At 35.8% G+C, this 19,183-nt stretch overlaps 1 protein-coding gene across 2 annotated transcripts; it reads right to left on the minus strand.

Annotated features, from left to right (window-relative positions):
• Positions 1-311: 311 nt before the first annotated feature.
• On the minus strand, positions 312-5,878 carry LOC128600337 (progranulin). Of its 2 annotated transcripts, none has more exons than XM_053612727.1 (8): positions 5,779-5,878; positions 5,401-5,535; positions 4,953-5,231; positions 4,742-4,879; positions 2,997-3,158; positions 2,786-2,923; positions 828-1,043; positions 312-601 (listed from the first exon to the last, which is right to left on the minus strand). In XM_053612727.1, exons 2-8 carry the CDS (start codon positions 5,533-5,535, stop codon positions 473-475), a joined length of 1,197 nt encoding a protein of 398 aa, XP_053468702.1. In that variant the 5' UTR covers positions 5,779-5,878; the 3' UTR covers positions 312-472. The 2 variants fall into 2 exon arrangements, with proteins under 2 accessions (XP_053468702.1, XP_053468701.1); XM_053612726.1 differs by having other exon boundaries at positions 2,997-3,173.
• Positions 5,879-19,183: the final 13,305 nt, after the last annotated feature.

A 19,183-nucleotide genomic window follows, 5' to 3' on the forward strand; every position in this document is an offset into this window, starting at 1 on the left:
ATCACATATGGGTGTGTTGGTGAGGTTTCCACATACTTTTGGCCATATAGTCTATGTGTCACCTGTGCAATTAATATAATATATAGTGAATACTGAGACATTGTGACATAGGTCTCATTATAATAAGGTAAAAGAAATACAAAAATAATTAAATAATGAAGTAAAAAATTATAAGTATAAAAAAACAGAAAATAATAACAAATAGAGAAATAGAAATATCAGAAATGTTATAAAAACTAAATAAAGAAAGTTTTTATAATACAATATACAATGAAGAATCAGACTAAAAATAATGAACATAATGCAAATTCGGCATTAAAATAACTTTTTTATTAATTAACATATGCATTGTCATTTATTTTTGGTAACTGCTTCTGCTTATTGTAGTATAACAAAATTCAAATCATAAAGCTTAGAAAAAAGTATGACATTTGTTGATCAAATGAAATTCTCTTAATTACATTAATTGCATTCAGAGGAGCAGTGCTTCATTTGTGAGAAGAGCAGGAGCGCTTGAGTAGCCTTTTTTACATCTAGTAAATGTACAATTGCAGTCATAGCCATACTCACAGCAGTGCTTTCCATCCTTACAGCACTGACCCTTTGAAAGAACATACAGTAGAAGAGAAGAGATAATTATAATTCTAATCATTATATATAAGAAGATAATGTGTTGTTATTTTAGGAATGAATATCTATGTATGTATCTATCTATCTATCTATCTATCTATCTATCTATGTATCTATATATATATAGATAGATAGATAGATAGATAGATAGATATAGATATAGATAGATAGATAGATAGATAGATGGATATAGGTACCAGAGTATATGGACAGCATGCCCATTGGCCGGTTAGTGTCTTGCAGCAGCTATTTCCAGCTGGACAATAGAATCGGTCACTGCAGTGTATAATCCCGGCCTGATTCTGGACATTCAGTGGAGATGAATGGTCGAAATCTCTCACACAGGCTTTGCTCTCCTCATCACAGTGAAACCCGATGGGACAGCAGCCTGTCTCACTCTGGCAGCACCGATCCTACAGAGATTAACCATGTTTAGTCCTTCATAAAGGCTCTGTATGGATATGAAGCCAGCACTGACCATAAACAATCATATAGGATGGACTTATAAACCTGCTGCATTCATGATTTGCTTATAAGTTAAATTATGCAATAGCTTTTCACATTTCTTTTCTTTAAACTCCCAGTAAGTATTGGTTGGCTAAGAGCTACTGTACGTACCTTTCCATTAGTGTCACTGTATTTCTTGAATTATATTCTTCGAGATTACTAACTGAATGATAAGCTGAAATGTTGTCTGTGCATTAAGCAATAGGGAATATGGTATGTAAGCATACAGCTAAAACACAATTTGATGAAAATGGCTTTAAAATTAAGATAAAGTCTGGGAAAATTTGTATAATTATGAATACATCTGACAAGTTTTATCACTCATTTAGAAAACCACTGGAATAGTGGAGTGCAAAGTCTTCCCAACATCAATACTAATAGTAGTATTGTGGATTGGTATATAATTAAATGAAGCTGTGAAGCAGTCATCATTTTATTAGTCTCACAGATCCAACTACATATATTACAACTACAAAGTTAAAACAGTTTGTTTTAACAGTTAAACAAGTTAAAACAAGTGCTAGAAATTGCAAAACACTCAAATGTAACATGTGTCATAAGATTGGATTTTAATAGTTGGCAATCATGTCCAACTATCATTTGTGTGTCAATGGAGTTGATGCAATTACCACTGATTGACAAACATCTAGTATGGCTGTGGATTTTTAAGGTCACATACTGTTGAGTGAAAAAAGTTTGCAGCCATTGGATTCTGGGTAAGGAAAGAGAAATATATGTATATTTTGCAATTTATCTGCAAAAAATATATAATTTCAAGATATTAAAAATTAAATGTTAGTGTAGCCTGCAACAAGAATACAATGCGAAACGTGGAAATAAGATGGAAATAAGAAACTTGTAGTGGTTTGTAATGGACATATGCAAATCACATCACAGAGAAAATAATCTTGTCAAAACATGTCTCATGTAGCACTACTTACTACTGTGCTTTCTTTAAGGAAAAAAATCTTACGAAAAGGACAAATTTCTGCATGCACACAAGATAATTTTCTGTTTTCACAAGATTTTTAAAAATTTTATTTGAACGTTTCTTCTTTTTTTTCTGCAAAGGTCCTTTCAGGGGCTTTGAATGATTCTTTCATTCTTTATCACACCAACTCGTCGTTTATTATTTTCCTCTAACAGCATACGCTTTTATATCCCTCTGTGTTTTATTTCTTGCATGAAGCACAAAGCTTCCCCTATCTTAGGTCAAAGATTTGATTCATGAGTCATCTTTCTCCCCTTAGACACCCACTCTTTTCATAGCTTGCCATTTTCTAATGTTTAACATTTATTACATAACAGTCACTTCACCGTAAAACAGTTCAGGTGCTTGAACCTAGAGACGAAAGTTCACCTGCTGCCTTAAAAATGTGAGTAAACTCAACTTGAAGGTAACCTTTGTTTCAACTCAAAAGTTACATTTTAAAAGTTTTCCAAGTCAAGACAATGGATTACTTTAAATTTCATTTTTTGAAAACTTATCCAATTCCACATCCAGTTCAACATCTAAAACTTGTCATGACAACTGGAGTTAAAGAGAAGAAATAAGTTCACATAACTTATTGGGGTTATCATGTTTTATCACATTTTATTTATGCACTATTTTATTGAAGAAATGGAGAAGGTTATAGTTGTCTTGTACCTGAATGGTGTTGCTCTGCATCGCAGCAATCTGTGGAGATGCAGGAAGTCTCAGTGCTCCCCTAAAACAGTAGGTGGATGTGCTGTCACAGCGATAACCAAAGGGACAGCAGTGGAGGCCATCACGGCAGCACTGACCCTAAAGGATCAGATAAAATGTTAAGATCATACTCAAACTTACCACATTCAAGATTTGCTGAAAAAATACCAACCACAATGTATACGCAGCATGACCACTGCCCAAAAGGAGACCTGCAGCACGTTGTACCATCAGGGCAGGTATTGAAGTTGTCACAGAAAACCACAGAGACAGAAGGATTGTCAGATTTCACCAGAGGAGCAGGAGTACTTTTCTCTTCATTTTCAGCAGGTATCTGAGGGGAAAGAGACTGACATTTGCCAATAATTTCTATTAAGATATATCATTTTTCTTTTAACCTATTAAAGTCCCAGTATTCATTGGATGGTTGAGACTCACATTCCTCACTCCTGTAACTACAGACCTTTCCATTAGTTTCGCTGTTGTTACTGGGGAATAAATTAATAATAAGCTGAAACTTTAAGTGGTTGACTTAGAAGGTCTATGCGTTAGGCAATTGGGAAAATGGTACATGGGCATCCATCCAAAACCACAATTTGCTCACATGTTGATGGTTTTAAAACGACAAAAAAAAAAGAGTTGGACAATATGGGTAATTGAAATTATCTTGCAGCCTGAGTGTCACTATTTTTTTTTAATCAATGTTGTGAAAACCATTGGGAAACAGTGGAGAGTAATGTCTTGATAATGCCAACATTGCTTAAGATGCATTTACAGTTGCATTTTGGCTTGTTTTTCAATCCTAAATCAAGATTTGGAGAAGTTATCATTTTGTTAGCCTTATAGACCCAATATTTCAGCTACAAAATAAAAGCTAAACCAGTTTGTATTAAAATGAGTAGTAGAAACTGCAAAACACCAAGTCTTTTTGGCTCAAAGATACAGCCATTGCAGCTTGTTTTGTTTGTGCTGTGTTAGTCATGCACATGACTACAACTTTTTTACTTTCACTTGAGTGCATTTTTGACTGGATACTTCCACCTTTCACTGAGTAAGATTTTGACACATTATCTATACTTTCACTTAAGCATCATTTCTCAGTACTTTTCCCAGCCCTGAGTAAGGGCTAACTCACATGGGCATGTATGGAGGTCTCTCCACATAATCTAACAGATTAAAAAATGTGTTGTTATTTAAGAAAGTACATTCGTATAATCGTTGATATGGTGAAGCTTTTTGAAAGGAAATGTTTATTTAACATCTTTGGAAGGAGTCGCCAGTGCTTTGCAAGATTCAACCATCAAACAACAATAAAAAATAATAATAATAATAATAATAAATACATGCTAAAATGTTTTATTTACAACAGAAAATTTTGTCTGCATGCAGAAATGTGTTGTTTTCACAAGATTTTTTTTCTTAAAGAAAACGAGAAAGTAAGAGGTGCACACACTATAATTACCTAAACATATTACACCATATCCTTTTCAGAGAAAATAATCTTGTCAAACATACTTTCTCGTGTGCATTACTTACTAGTGGGCTTCTTAAAGAAAAGAAAAAAAATCTCATGAAAATGACAAATTTCTTCATTCACAGAAGATAATTTTCTTTTCTTTCTTTGTTTAGTTTGTATGTTTCTTTTTTTCTGCAAAGGTTGTTGCAAATTCTTATTTATTATTTTCTCATAACAGCATGTCCCTTTGTCTTTTATTTCTTACATGAAACACAAAGCTTACCCTATCCTAGGTCACATTTTGATTCATGAGCGATCTTTCTTCACTTATACACCCACTCTTTTCATAGCTTGTCATTTTGCTAATGTTTAACATTTATTACATAACCATCATTTGATATTTTACTGTGTTTATTCACTGCTTTATTGAAGAAATGGAGAAGGTTATAGGTGTCTTGTACCTGAATGGTGTTGCTCTGCATCGCAGCAATCTGTGGAGATGCAGGAAGTCTCAGTGCTCCCCTAGAACAGTAGGTGGATGTGCTGTCACAGCGATAACCAAAGGGACAGCAGTGGAGGCCATCACGGCAGCACTGACCCTAAAGGATCAGATAAAATGTTAAGATCATACTCAAACTTACCACATTCAAGATTTGCTGAAAAAATACCAACCACAATGTATACGCAGCACGACCACTGCCCAAAAGGAGACCTGCAGCACGTTGTACCATCAGGGCAGGTATTGAAGTTGTCACAGAAAACCACAGAGACAGAAGGATTGTCAGATTTCACCAGAGGAGCAGGAGTACTTTTCTCTTCCTCCTCTGCAGCTATCTGAGGAGAAAGAGGGATTCTATACCATGGAAGCCCCTTTTTCTCACACAGCTGAGTCTCTAGGTCACACTGGTAGTCTTGTGGACAGCAGTGGGCCTTGTCTGGACAGCAAACAGCCTTAAAAAAAAAATGCACACAGATTTGGAGGATATTCACACAGTTCAAAGAAAGTTTCTATTTAAGATGTACTTTAATTGAATGCAACATTAAATTAACATTGTAACTCATCATTTACCACAAACTGCAAAAGTTAATGAAATAATGAATAGCTCTGATTTCTGCTTACAGATGGATATTTGCAGCATGCATATCCTGTCTTAGTTTGGCAGCAAGTATTTTTGTCTTGACATTTTGTACCGTCTGGACAGACACTGCTGCTAGAAACCAGCCCTATCACGAGTAACACTAACACAGCAGTCATCTAGACAAGGAGGAGAAAACATAACATATGTATTTAGCTTGGGTCTGAGGCATAAACAGTAAAGTCCCAAAAGAACCATCAGTCAGATCTAAATAATGCATAATAACTTTTAAATTAAGCTACCTATGCCAATCAACACATAGCAAAACAGTAGATAGTAGATTTATTTGCCATTCTAATCACTTCAACATAAAGGCCATTTTCTGTGAAAAAGTATAAAAAAAATTCAACTCCAACACTTGCCTTGCTTGTGGAGTGGATTGATTGTTAGCAGTATACGTCTGTATGTTTCAGTCCCAACTTCTCAAATGAACAACCCACAACCACATGCTTCAAGCTGATATGAACCTTCCGCCTTCAGAAAAAGAAGAACTGATTCTTTCATATCCTTGTTGTCAGTGTTATGTAGAGGGATCTTTTCTATTTATGGCAGTTATAGAATAAAAAGCACAGAACAATGCGTCTCATTCAACTTATATTAAATGATTTCAACAGTGGTTCTCCTGACAATGTTCAGATATGGAAATAATTTTAAAGTAATTTTACTTCATTACTGTACCTAAGTATTATTTTGGGGTATGTATTATTGAAATTGAATACTTGTATGTAACTTAATTCAAAAGAAAAAAAATGTATTAGTTACACTGTGTGTGTGAAATGGGATAAGAATGAAAGTGGTGCACTTTGAGGATGAACACCCCTGGTACTACCTCAGTAAAACATTTCAATATGCTGAAATAAACAAAGAAGTTAAAATGTTTTCTCCTTTGCAACAATTTAATAATGATAGTGCCATGTCAGTCTAGCATCAATTCCAGGGGCTAATGCTATTAGCTATGCAGAACCTTTTCAGGGAAACCCTAAAATTGCAGTTTTTAAAAAAAATCACATTAAAACACGGCATTGCTAAAGTTTATCAGTTAAAAACATCCATCCACCCATTTTCTATACTGCTTATCCTACAGGGTCATGGGGGAACATGGAGCCTATCCACAAGGCACAAGGCAGGGTACACCCTGGACAGGGTGCCAAGCCATCGCAGGGCACAACATACAGTGCATCCAGAAAGCATTCACAGCGCTTCACTTTATCCACATTTTATGTTACAGCCTTATTCCAAAAGGGATTAACTTCATTATTTTCCTCAAAATTCTACAAACAATACTCCATAATGACAACCTGAAGTTTGTTTGAAATCTTTGCACATTTCTTAAAAATAAAAAACAAAAAAAGCACATGTACATAAGTTTCCGGATGCACTGTACACATTCACACATCCATTCATACACTACAGACATACCAATCAGCCTACCATGCATGTCATTGGACTGGGGTAGGACCACCTGAGTACCCAGAGGAAACCCCCACAGCATGTGGAGAACACGCAAACTCCGCACACACAGGGCCGTGACAGGAATCGAATCCCCGAGCCTGCAGGTGTGAGGCGAACGTGCTAACCACTAAGCCACTGTATTGCTGGATATTTCCATTCTTTATTAAGAAAGATTTTGACATATTATCTACACGTTTACTTAACTATAGTTTCTCATTACTTTTCCCCACCCCGGTGATGATAATGTTAGAAACATTTACTGATGATAATGTTCATAAAACCATAACTCTGTTTTAGGTGACCAAACACAGTACTTATTCTAATGGTATCAATGTTACTATTACTGTGATTCACAAGTTCCCCACACTCTCACAACCTTAGGACTCATTTCCCTTTTTTATTCTGGCCACTCAATTTAACCTCCCCTAGTCGTTATTTAATGTATCTTTAACACTGTGAAGCAAATGAGTGGAAAAAAAAAAAGTTCTCAGTAACTTCCTTGTATGATTTTGATACAAATGGAGATGTGATATGAGTTTTTGATATGATATTTAACAATGATTCATGTATGTACATTGAAATGATCATGAATTGTTTTAGTAGAATTTAACCCAACAGATTGTAGCTAAATGTACTGAATAATGAGCAGATCAAGCTGACCATGTTACAATTAGCAAAATATATGAAATAATTATAAAGCAGAAATATATGCAGAGCTCTGGTGAGCTTGTCAAGATTATTTCTTTAAGATTAGTTCTTAAATGGTTAAGCAGGTGGATTTCACATAAAAAATATATTTTTTTTAAATTATTTTTAAATTAACTCCCTCATCTCTGTCCATGTTCGCAATGCTTCACCCCCAGGTTATAAGGTGGCCCCCAAAGAGTTGACTTCAACTAGAGTTAGCGTTAAACAAGGATACGAATTAGCAAGGATTAGCATTAGCATGCCATCCATTTCAACAGATGAGCTAGGTTGTTCATTTATAAAGGGCATAGCCTTACTTTGAAAAAATTATATATATATATATATATATATATATATATATATATATATATATATATATATATATACCTCAGAAGTACAGATAATTACCTGGCTAGCACTATGCTAATGTTGCTTGATAGGAAACCCAAATCAAAAAAAGCCAGACCATGTGGCAGACATTCATTTTTAAATTTTTTTTAGTAGAAGTGACATCTGTGCTAAAAGCTAAAACAACAATTTCACAAGTTCTTAACAACAGTGAATATTGAGAATCTATACTATACAGGATGGCGGTACTTTGCTTACAGAAACTTATCTCTTAGGTGAACTTCCTCCCTCAGCAAGTGCTGGGACAGAAAATGGGGGAAATGCAAATTTGATAAGGTCTGTGTACTTTTGCGTTCATTCTGATAGGCCTGTTTATGTATGTCTTCTTATTTTTTAGCCTGCTTTTTGATTTGATGGACTCTACCACCGGTGCTGGAGGAGTCCCCACGAACTTCCCAACCGCTCCTAGGAAAGTCTACTGCCATCTAATGGCGAGATAGTGGGATAGTGGAGGTTAAGGTCCTAAATTGGTCTTATATTATTATATATTGCCATAAATTAATTCTTGTTATGTGAATGAATAAAGAAAATCACTACAGTTTAAGAGTAGGCATGTTAAAGATGCACTTTTATATGCAATTTAGGATATTGCCTATCATGCATTTGAAGAGTTTTCTCATATTGTTCCACCACAGCACCACTGACAGAGATTATGTAAAAAAAATAATAATAATAAAATAAAAATAAAAATAAATAAAAACTATTGATTGGAATATTTCTTTATGAATGGTACATAAATATTCTATTCTACTCTTACTCTATCATCTATTTCATTGCCTGGTTTTGATTATTCACAACTCAGCAACTATAATTTTACCCATGACTATTTAAAGTATGTGTACATATACATTAATATATTGATTTTATTGTTATTTTTGCTTTCACTGTTTTTGTGCCCTGCCGTTTGAACAGCCACTAGACCAGTTTTTCTATGTTCATGTTCACGTGTACTGTTAGATTGGTGCAAAAATACTTTATTTAAAACTTTCATATTTACTGACATACATATATTTTAGCTTGATAGAAAATATATTGGCTCAAATAAACGTCATAACGATGTCCTAATAAATAATGCACATTCATTTAGTTGTCAGTTATAGTATCGTTATCCAACAAGCACTTACACTATCAACCACTAGATGGCCACATTGAATCATAATGTTGGTAAAAGCCATTAAGCAGTAATATTCTGTTTGAAAAGCATCAGTAAAAGGGTTTAAGAAAAAATGTAATCTTGGCACAAGATGGACACATACTCAGCGTAGAATCAAATAGTATTAGCCCCGAATATGTTTTAAGATGAATGAGTAAAAATGCCATTAACTACTCAGTTGTTCAACTTAAATTATAGCATTCTGTAATTCAGTGAAACTAATAGGAAATGTGTGTCATGACAAGAGTAAGAAATGGAGGTCTGAATCCACTGAAGCCAAACCACTGGGAGTTTGAAGGGTTAATGTAAAGCTGCTGAGATGTCTGACAGGCCAAATGCGCTAGGCTTACTCAGGAGTATTTTATTCAGTGGTTTGAACTGTGTGACACTCGCTGTGCTGTCTGTGTGGAGCTTAGCGTAGCTCCTCCACACTGACACTGTGCAGGATGGAAAGATGTGGCCTGAGCCAGGAGAGGCTGGAAAGAGGCCACTGTGACTCTGCAATAGTCAGTCTCTGAGGCTGACTGACTACACACACACACACACACACACACACACACACACACACACACACACACACACACATACACACATGCATTTGTGTGAAAAATGAAGATGACAGAGGAACTAATGTAAAATGTAGAAATGGTTTTCTGAGAGTCCAAGAGTAAGCAGATTTCCTATAGTGTGATTTCATACTCCCCCCCCCCCCCCCCCCTCTAAAATTGTGTTCCATTTTAGGACAGTTTCTGGTGTGTGTGAACTTTCAATACATGCAAGCACACACCCATTAACAGCATCTTGCATTTGCTAACAAGCATTAGTCACTTCCAGGTTCGATTTTTCAAACTCTTCACACAGTAAGGACAGTGCTCTTTGTGGACCAAACAGTGCTCTTTGTGGACCACACTGTAAATACATTTTATTGTATCGACACAATATATGTATCTGTATTAAGCCTGTATAATGTAGAGCATACTATATAATGTAGTTGCTGCCACACAGCTTCAGCTTCCCCAGTTTGATCCTGAGCTCAGATTACAGTCTGCGTGGGGTTTTGCATGTTCTCCCAAAGTTTGCTTAGGTTTTTCCCCCACTTCTCAGGTTTTCTCTCGCCTCCCAAAAACATGCAAATAGGCTACACTAAATTTATGCTTGGCATGAATGTGTGTGTGTGTGTGTGTGTGTGTGTGTGTGTGTGTGTGTGTGTGTGCATGCACGCTGACCTATAATGGACAGGTGTCCCGCCATCAGCTACTATGGTTGTTCTTGCAGTTTTAATTAGTATGTAGTCATTATATTACCTAATCATTATAGTCTTTAGCCAAATTCATTAAACCCAAACTAAAGCTCAATAACTTAAAAACAGATATAAAAGTCATCTTAAATCCAACTACAATTTCAAGAAAAGTTTCCAATCTACACTTTACCACAGTTAGAAAAAGGATTCCTTTAAGGGGGTTCTACTTGAGACCATTTCTGATAGGGAAACTCTCTGTTGTAGGGTTCTACATTAAACCTTTAACCTCCAAAGAGACAAGCTAAAAACCAACCAGGCCTGATTATCATCACTGCTGTTTGGATACTGGTTACACTAGAGACACGTCTGGATGTTCTTTAACTAAACAGCACTTTCTCATCTGCCCAGATACCAGGTGATGAAGTCATAAAGTATTGTCTTCAGTCTGCAAAACCTCCTGGACTTCACAGTATGCTGAATATTCAAATAGGCCAAAAATATTTACAGACATTTATATTCATAGCATTTGGTGGACGTGTATATGCAGCATGACTGAAGTGCTTTGTATTCTTCATAAAAAAGTCTTTAAATTAGGGCTCATTTATGTGCTTGGTGAAGAGGAGAAGATGAAATAACATTTTCACCAAACAAATAATCAGATTGTAATATAGGTAATACCAAAAACTGTAATACTGAATTGTATGATTATCACACCATGAACTCCTCATATCCTTCCAGCTTAATTAATCAGTGTCTCCTCATTCAATTATCTCAGGTCTGCTCATCAAGGTCCACATTGTAACTTCAATGAGGAGGGTCTTCTTCATCATTTTTCATCTCTAAGCCTCCCTCTTCCTCAAACTAGTTGTCTTTCTTCCTCCTCACTCCCCTGAGCTGCACCGTAACGGAGAGAACATTTACCATAGCGACAAACTCAGCTCTCCTTGATGGGAATAAGTTACTGTTTGGGGCATATTCCTTATCTTCAGGCCATCACTGTCATTGAGGTGATCAAGTTCATCATTGTCACAATCTCCATTATGCCAAAAATTAACCTCTTTATGCTGATTTTGCTGCTTTCCCCTCCATTCATTATCATCTTCCTCGTCTCAACCAAGGGCCCTGCGAGCTTTTCTTGCAAGAAAAAACAAAACAATACATAGTGTGTATGTGTAATCATTTCTCCATTTGTATATGTTTAGAACACTATCTGTTCCTTACAAAAATAACTATGAGCTGTGAAATGAATCACTTCCACCAGGCTGGTGTTTCTCCAGCAGCTCTACCACTTCCTTCTCTAGCTCTACCACTTCCTTCTGTATCTCTAACTCTTCCTTCTCTAGCTCTAACTCTTCCTCCTGTAGCTCAAACTCTTCCTCCTCTATCTCTAACTCTTCCACCTGCAACCCTATCTCGTCCTCTTGTAGCTTTAACTCTTCCTCCTCTATCTCAAACTCTTCCTCCTCTATCTCAAACTCTTCCAACCCTACCTCCAACTCTTCCTCCTGCAGCTCTATCTCTTCCTCCTACAGCCCTAACTCTTCCTCCTCTAGCTCCAACTTTTTCTCCTCTAGCTCTAACTCTTCCTCCTGTAGTGCTACCTTTTCATCACGTAGCTCTTCCTCTCTCCAAAAGCAGTAACACATAGTGAGGAAGTTAAAAGCTTGCACATAGGGGGCTCCCAAGTGGTGCAACAGAAACAGAAAAGCGTTCGCTTTTCATTATCCGGAGCTCGTGAGTTTGAATCTTGATGATGCCACAGCCATCTGTGGCCCAAGAGAGCAAAACTGTGGAGGGATCAGGGAGGGAGGGGTGTCATACTCTCTATCCCCTATCAGCCACAGTGACACTAGCCAATCAGGGGCGTCTGTGAGCTCATGAATGCGAAGGTGGGCTAATGCACTAGACCAGCTTCACGTGCCTCAGAGGAAACATGTGATAGCCTTCGCCCTCCCTGGTTGGTGGCTGCCATGTGATAGAGGAGAGCTGCCTGAGCTGCTGGTGGGAAATGGCCATGACTAAATTACAAAGAAGTGAGGGGAAATAAATATTCTGACACTTCTATTTTTGTTTTTTAATGTACTTCCAGTGCATATATCCACTTTCTAAAGTTTTGCAGAGATAACATTATTAAACGCGCACTCATTTATGTATTCTTATGAATTTTTTGTTCTTATTCATAAGTATGAATCTAAATGACATGTGTGTACATTTGGAAAATGGATATATGCACTGGAAGTATGTTCTGTGAAAAGAATGTGCCTTTCAACCTCTCTAAAATACTCATACTGCCATGAGGGGAATGCCATTTAGCTAATAAAATAGTAATTCATCTTTTTTACTTTGTCTTGTTTTTGTTTTTGTTTTTTCTTAATTAAAAAAAAAATTAATTTAGTGCTATGCTGCAATGGATTTCCACTATATTTTGCTGGTAACAGCCTGATACTGATAAAATGTATCAGATTGGAGCTATCTCTAATCATGTTTCTCTAAACAGCTATCTCTAACCATCTACAATATTTTCTATTCTTTTCATTTACCATTTACCTTTTCTTAAAAAACAGATTTTAATTTCTAGTGTAGACAAATTGTGGTGTCACATCACACTCAAATTAATTAAATGCAGCTTACAATTTAAGCATACATTTAGGTATTTATTTAGGAATTTAGGTATATGTAGTTACAGGTTGGACGCATGGTGGCTTAGTGGTTAGTTTTTGTATATTTGTGATATTGGTGTGCTAACGCTCATCGTGGGTGACAAGGGTAAATAATGATCATTCATGGGTAGAAGTAAACACACGTTCACACTCAATGTGAACGTAGCCAGTCCAGCTACGTGTAGCCAGTTCAGCTATGTTTTTGGGAGGTAGAAGGCAACCGGAGAACATGGAGGAAACCCACGACGACAACAACCTGAGCTCAAGAATGGACCCTGACAATAATAATAATAATAATAATAATAAGAAGAAGAAGAAGAAGAAGAAGAAGAAGAATGTTTGCTTACATTGCACATTTAATTCTGACTTTAAAATCTTAGTCTTCACGAATCTACACTGAAAAACAAAGTATTTCTAATTAAATATCCAAGTTTATACCCAATAGTTAAGAATTAGCTAGGTTTAACAAGTTTTTTACATGTTAACCAGGTACATTTGATATTAAGGACACATGTAGAGCTATTAAAAATTCCTAGTCTTGAGAACACCATTACAGAGTTTACAGGTGATATAAGAAAAACATGATCAAAAAAAACACTCTTAGATGTGACTGTTTTTTTGGGATGGAGTGTAAAATTATTGTAATGAGCTATACTCCTTTAGACGATTGATAAGATGCACTAGAGCTAAACCATTCAAACTCGTACACATTTAAAAAAGAAAGGGTGATTTAATGGCTCTTTAGGAGTTAATTGAATAACCCTACTTAGAACTCTTTCTGATAGCTAAGCACTGTGCTGTAGGGTTCTACATAGAACTTTTTAATGGTTTAGCCAGAGGGGCTGCTGAGGAACTGGTTAGTGTAGCTTGAATAAGACTGGGGTAATGAGCTCTGATTTACTTTGCATTCTGCACTAGCTGAAGCTTTCTTAATGAGGCAGCAGGGCAGCAACATTTCATAACAATCATGTATCGGTGAGCATGGTCATTAAAAATGAGAGCAAGATGCCATGAATTGCATGCACATAAAAGTATACATGAGCATGAAGCAGTGAAGTGAACGTGCAGAGAAACTGTTACATGTAAGAACACTTCAGTTGTTCAAGCACTGAGCACTGAGACATGCATGCTTTCTTCTGCCAGGGTCTACGTGAAATTCACAACACCTTAATGACCATGCTCACTCATACTGCTCTGCGCAGTCATTTTGGACACCCTTGCCATCGTCTATATTAAAGACACTGTTTAAAAGCCGTAACGACTTAACATAAAACTCAGCATAAGGAGTTCATTGCTAGCAGCACAGAGCAGCAACCAACATAAATAGAGCTAAATAAAACGATCCATGATCGCTTAAAATTAAGTATATCTCATCTACAAGTATATAAAAAAACATGTTTTCATACTCAGTCTGAAAAAAAAGGTGTTGATGCATCCATAGTACATAGTACAATACTCTCTTAGGAATGAAATGGATTGATAGGTATTCCAGAGGCACAGCACAGACATGTTGTTTGTAAGACAGTTGATATTTTTTAACAAGAATTGGGGAAGGGGAAATTTTTGCAGGATAAGACTTGTCAAGAAGTCATATTTCCTGACAGGTATAAAGGATCTACCTGTTTGTTGGACCACCTTTGGCTTAGTGAGCCTCTGGCATACTGGTTGCATACTATGAGCCACATAGCTGCAGATAAGACTGATAAAGTTGATCCCAGGACTTTGCACAGCAGGTGTGAGATACTTCTTTTTTCTCATTAAAAGTTGAGTTATCAGAAAAGCACAGGCCAAATGTTCCAACCATGCTTTAAACCATGTATTCATTCTCCTGAGATTTTAGCTATTCAACTTCACACACAGGTGTGCACATTAAGACTCATGGTGCACAGAACAGATCTCTTTGTCATCATTAATCATTAATGGTGCGATCTACAACCATTTATGGATATAAGCATAAACATAATAATCTAATTTCAAAGATACCTTCAAAGCTGTGATCTACCATAAATCTATGCAATGGGTCTGACCAGTTCCCTAATCTTAGGCTTCTGTTTACATTTTACCAGCTTGAAAATTAGCTCCACCCCCATCTGAAACAGAGAAGAGATACAACAGATATAGTGGGTTTGATAGGGGTTTTCAGTGTAATTGCAATTCACCTCACCAGCAGTAGAGCACTCTAAAAAAAAACTCCTTTAAATTCTGGTCACATGGCACTAGGAGATTCTCCCTAATAGACACTTGCTTGTTATGAGACTGATAACCGTGATGTGATGTGTTTGTTTATAAGACAAAGATTTGTCAGACATGCTACCAGAGATGTTTCTGATTAGGAAATATCACCAGAGGTGGTCAGAGTCATGGTGTGTGTGTGCGTGTATGAGAACGACATTTTTCTCACACTATTATGGGTAGATTCTCTGATTTGCAATGCTGCATGTAATAATCTTCAGACCACACATTTCTCACACTGCAGTCTGTCCTACAGACTTGTTGCATGTCTCAGAGTGAAAATGTAACACCATTCTTCACCTCAATGCCTCTGGGTCAGTCAAAGCAGGAATGTGTGTGTATGTGTGTGTGTGTGTGTGTGTGCATGTTTGTGACTTTAAGTGCGTTAGGGTGTCTACACTACAGTACAGTCTTGCCCCTTTAATGCCTTTCATTTTCACTCAGCTATCTCGCCTACGCATTTGCACGTGACTGCTGCCAGTGACAGGAAATCAAGGATGTCAAATCCTGCTAAGGCGTCTCGCTCCATTCTCTCTCCCACACAGCTGCCTTAACCCGGAGTCTCACTTACTGAATGTTAGCATATGTGTGTCTACATGTGGGTTCTAGTCAACATCTTTGTGTCTGCTTCTTCCAACTCACCCTGAAAGCTTCCAAATATATGTATAGCCTCACTCTGAATTAATTCATGTTGTCAGCCTTCAGTGCAGTTCTGGAGAGGGGCTTTTGCAGTGCGCTTTCTTTACCCAGCAGAATGGGATAGTAAAGTACCATGCTGAGAGTTTGCATGATGTCAGTGCTGTATGGTTCTCAGTATCGTGGAGACAAACCCGCATGCAACACTCTCTCCCACTCTCCCTGAGCCTAATATACACCACAGTGTTCACAGTATAGCAGGGTTATTTAAGTAAACCCGAACTATTCATGAAAATATCGAACCAGATAATAAAATAAAAACAAATAAAATAAAAATAAAAACAATAAAAACAAACAATACTAGTAATAACCACTAGCAGTGAAACTGACTGTAATTGTATATAAATAGTGAAAGTATTATTAGTCCTCATATTGGACAATCAGTATTTTAAGTATTTTTAGACTTCATACTGAGTAATCAGCATTTTAAGTATTTTTAGTCTTCATACTGAGTAATCAGTATTTTAAATATTTTCAGTCTTCATACTGAATAATCAGTATTGTAAGTATTTTTAGTCTTCATACTGAATAATCAGTATTGTAAGTATTTTTAGTCTTCATATTGAGTAATCAGTATTTTAAGTATTGTTAGACTTCTAACTGAATAATCAGTATTTTAAGTATTTTTAGTCTTCATACTGAATAATCAGTATTGTAAGTATTTTTAGACTTCATACTGAATAATCAGTATTTTAAGCTTTTTTAGTGTTCATACTTAATAAACTGTATTATAATTATTTTAGTCTTCATACTGAGTAATCAGTATTTTAAATATTTTCAGTCTTCATGCTGAATAATCAGTATTTTAAGCTTTTTTAGTGTTCATACTTAATAAACTGTATTATAATTATTTTAGTCTTCATACTGAGTAATCAGTATTTTAAATATTTTCAGTCTTCATGCTGAATAATCAGTATTGTAGATATTTTTAGTCTTCATGCTGAATAATCAGTATTGTAAATATTTTTAGTCTTCATACTGAATAATCAGTATTTTAAGTATTTTCAATCTTCATAAAATAATATCCTTCATGTAGCCTAACCAAATCTAAGCTGAATTCTATAGGGAGATGCAAAACCATGTTACAAAACCATAACAAAAGCAAAGTTACTTTAGAGTACAGTTAGAGTAACCTTTTTTGTAGGTGCAGGATATGTCTCGACATGTTGTGAATGACAAGAGACATGCAGTAACTCTTCACTTAATAATAGCAATTAACAGTTTTTACAATGATCCGTTTGTACTAGATGCAGATCCATTTACCATTTTCCCGAAGCACCAGTGTGCACAAAGCAACATTATGTTCAAGAAGTTGGAGTGAGATGTTTGGTTGATGAAATATGCTCCCCTGCTGGAGGTGCAATAAATCATTTAACCAAGCAGTTTTGCTCAGCTGGAGTGCACTTGAATCAAACACACGCCTACACATGCTCTGTGTTGTGGGTCCCCTCACGTGTCTGCTGGGAGGCCATGTTAAAACCCAGATGATGTCATTTTGAAAAATAAAAATAAAAATTCCGGAATATGCGGCAGACTCGTGTTATCAATTACACAGACTCGTGCTTTAGACACCAGACATGTTGGGCTCTAGTCAAGACTTAGTCAAGAAAAATCAGCTAGATTTTCATCACCTACACACACACACACACACATAAAGAAACAGTAGTGAAAGAAGGAAAGAAGTACTGAAAAGACAGGTGGGATTTCAATATCAAAGCAGAAATATTTAAAAGACTTGACTTTGACAATTCGACTTGACAATTCGACTTGAATTGAATGAATACTTAAAAAACTAATTTGAGTATAATACTAGTTTACTACAAGTTTTCTGCAATGATAATGATGTTTACTTGGAGAGAAGGACATTGTCCTATGCTTACAGTTATTGTTAATATACTGTCATTTATTTTTTGATGTAATTTTATGGCTATGACATGTAATACAGTTATACCTATTTCTGAATATATTAAACATTCAATCTACATTTATTATACGTATTTGAAGTTAGCTGTTATGTTTTTCTATTTATCTTTTGATCCGAACCTGTTTTAGTACAATTCTCAATATTCTCAGAATGCATTTTTATCAATCATTTTAATCATTCATTAATCAAATTCATATTTACTTGATTTGACTGTGCAGCTCTTCATCACTGTCTTAAAATGTGCTATATAAAGTGCTGTGAATAATTAAATTAATTTTAAACCCAGTTTGTGAGCCTAAGTGAGCCAATCATTTGATTGGTCTTTAGGTGAATTTGAATACAGACAGTGCCATAAAAATGACAAATCTTTCACTTACAATACACTAACATATACTATATTTTGATGTGAGGAGCCATTCCAGAGTCCACATGGGTAAAATTCATAGCTGATTTTAAAATACATATGTCAAAAGTAACTGCACTTGCACTGATCCTGAGTCTAAAAATGCTGGAAATGTCAGGACAGCTGTGTGCATGATTTGTTAGCACCCAGAGGAAAAGCATTTTTACCAAATTTGGAGAAGAGTTAGATGCACTACATTTACTTATATTTTCTTCAAAGCAAACATACTGCAACATTTAAGTGAATAAAACTTGGAAAAACGTTGCTCTAAAGTTAATCTAAAAGGTTTATGTAATCATTTCCATTGCTTCATACAGTCTACTGCTTTTTACCTCGGTTAAAAACACATTCTTAAACAATCGGCTTTCCTTTTTTTCTGCCCAGAGAAGAAATGTTTTTGAACATGATTTCATTCTCTGCTAGTCTGGACATGTAAATCCTGTGAGATCATTTCTGTGATCAGCACAAGCCAAATGTCCAATAGCAAGAACAAGAAAAAGATCAAAACTATTCATCATTAATATGGGCCATTGCTCCTAATGAACATATTAATAGAGCCAATACTGGTTAGTCATTAGGGACAACATATTATGATAATTGCAATCGGGATGAAATATATGTCATCACAACATTTTTTCAGGCAAATGTATATGAGCTGGATATATTGACAAATTGCAATTTTATGTAAGGATTTCTCAAACAGCCAAAATTAAATCTGTTTTAAATAATGTATCATTGAATAATAACTGCAGACTGAGTGGAGTTTTTGATTAATACAGTTCTTGGTAGTGCACTCAGACCCTACTGTATGTGCATATTTATATGTAAAGAGGAAGAGAAAGCATGACTGAGACCTCCTGCTATGTAATAATTTCCAGATGGATTTGAAATAGCCTCTTGATGGCTGGCAAA

Source organism: Ictalurus furcatus, chromosome 24 (assembly GCF_023375685.1).
Source record: "Ictalurus furcatus strain D&B chromosome 24, Billie_1.0, whole genome shotgun sequence".
NCBI lineage: Eukaryota > Metazoa > Chordata > Actinopteri > Siluriformes > Ictaluridae > Ictalurus > Ictalurus furcatus.

Coding starts and splice junctions, on each gene's coding strand:
- LOC128600337 (XM_053612726.1), bottom strand. CDS start 5,535: ATGACTGCTGTGTTAGTGTTACTCGTGATAGGGCTGGTTTCTAGCAGC. Junction 2,924..2,996: donor CATGCTGCGTATACATTGTG/GTTGGTATTTTT, acceptor CTGATCCTTTAG/GGTCAGTGCTGCCGTGATGG. Junction 602..827: donor CATGCTGTCCATATACTCTG/GTACCTATATCC, acceptor GTTCTTTCAAAG/GGTCAGTGCTGTAAGGATGG.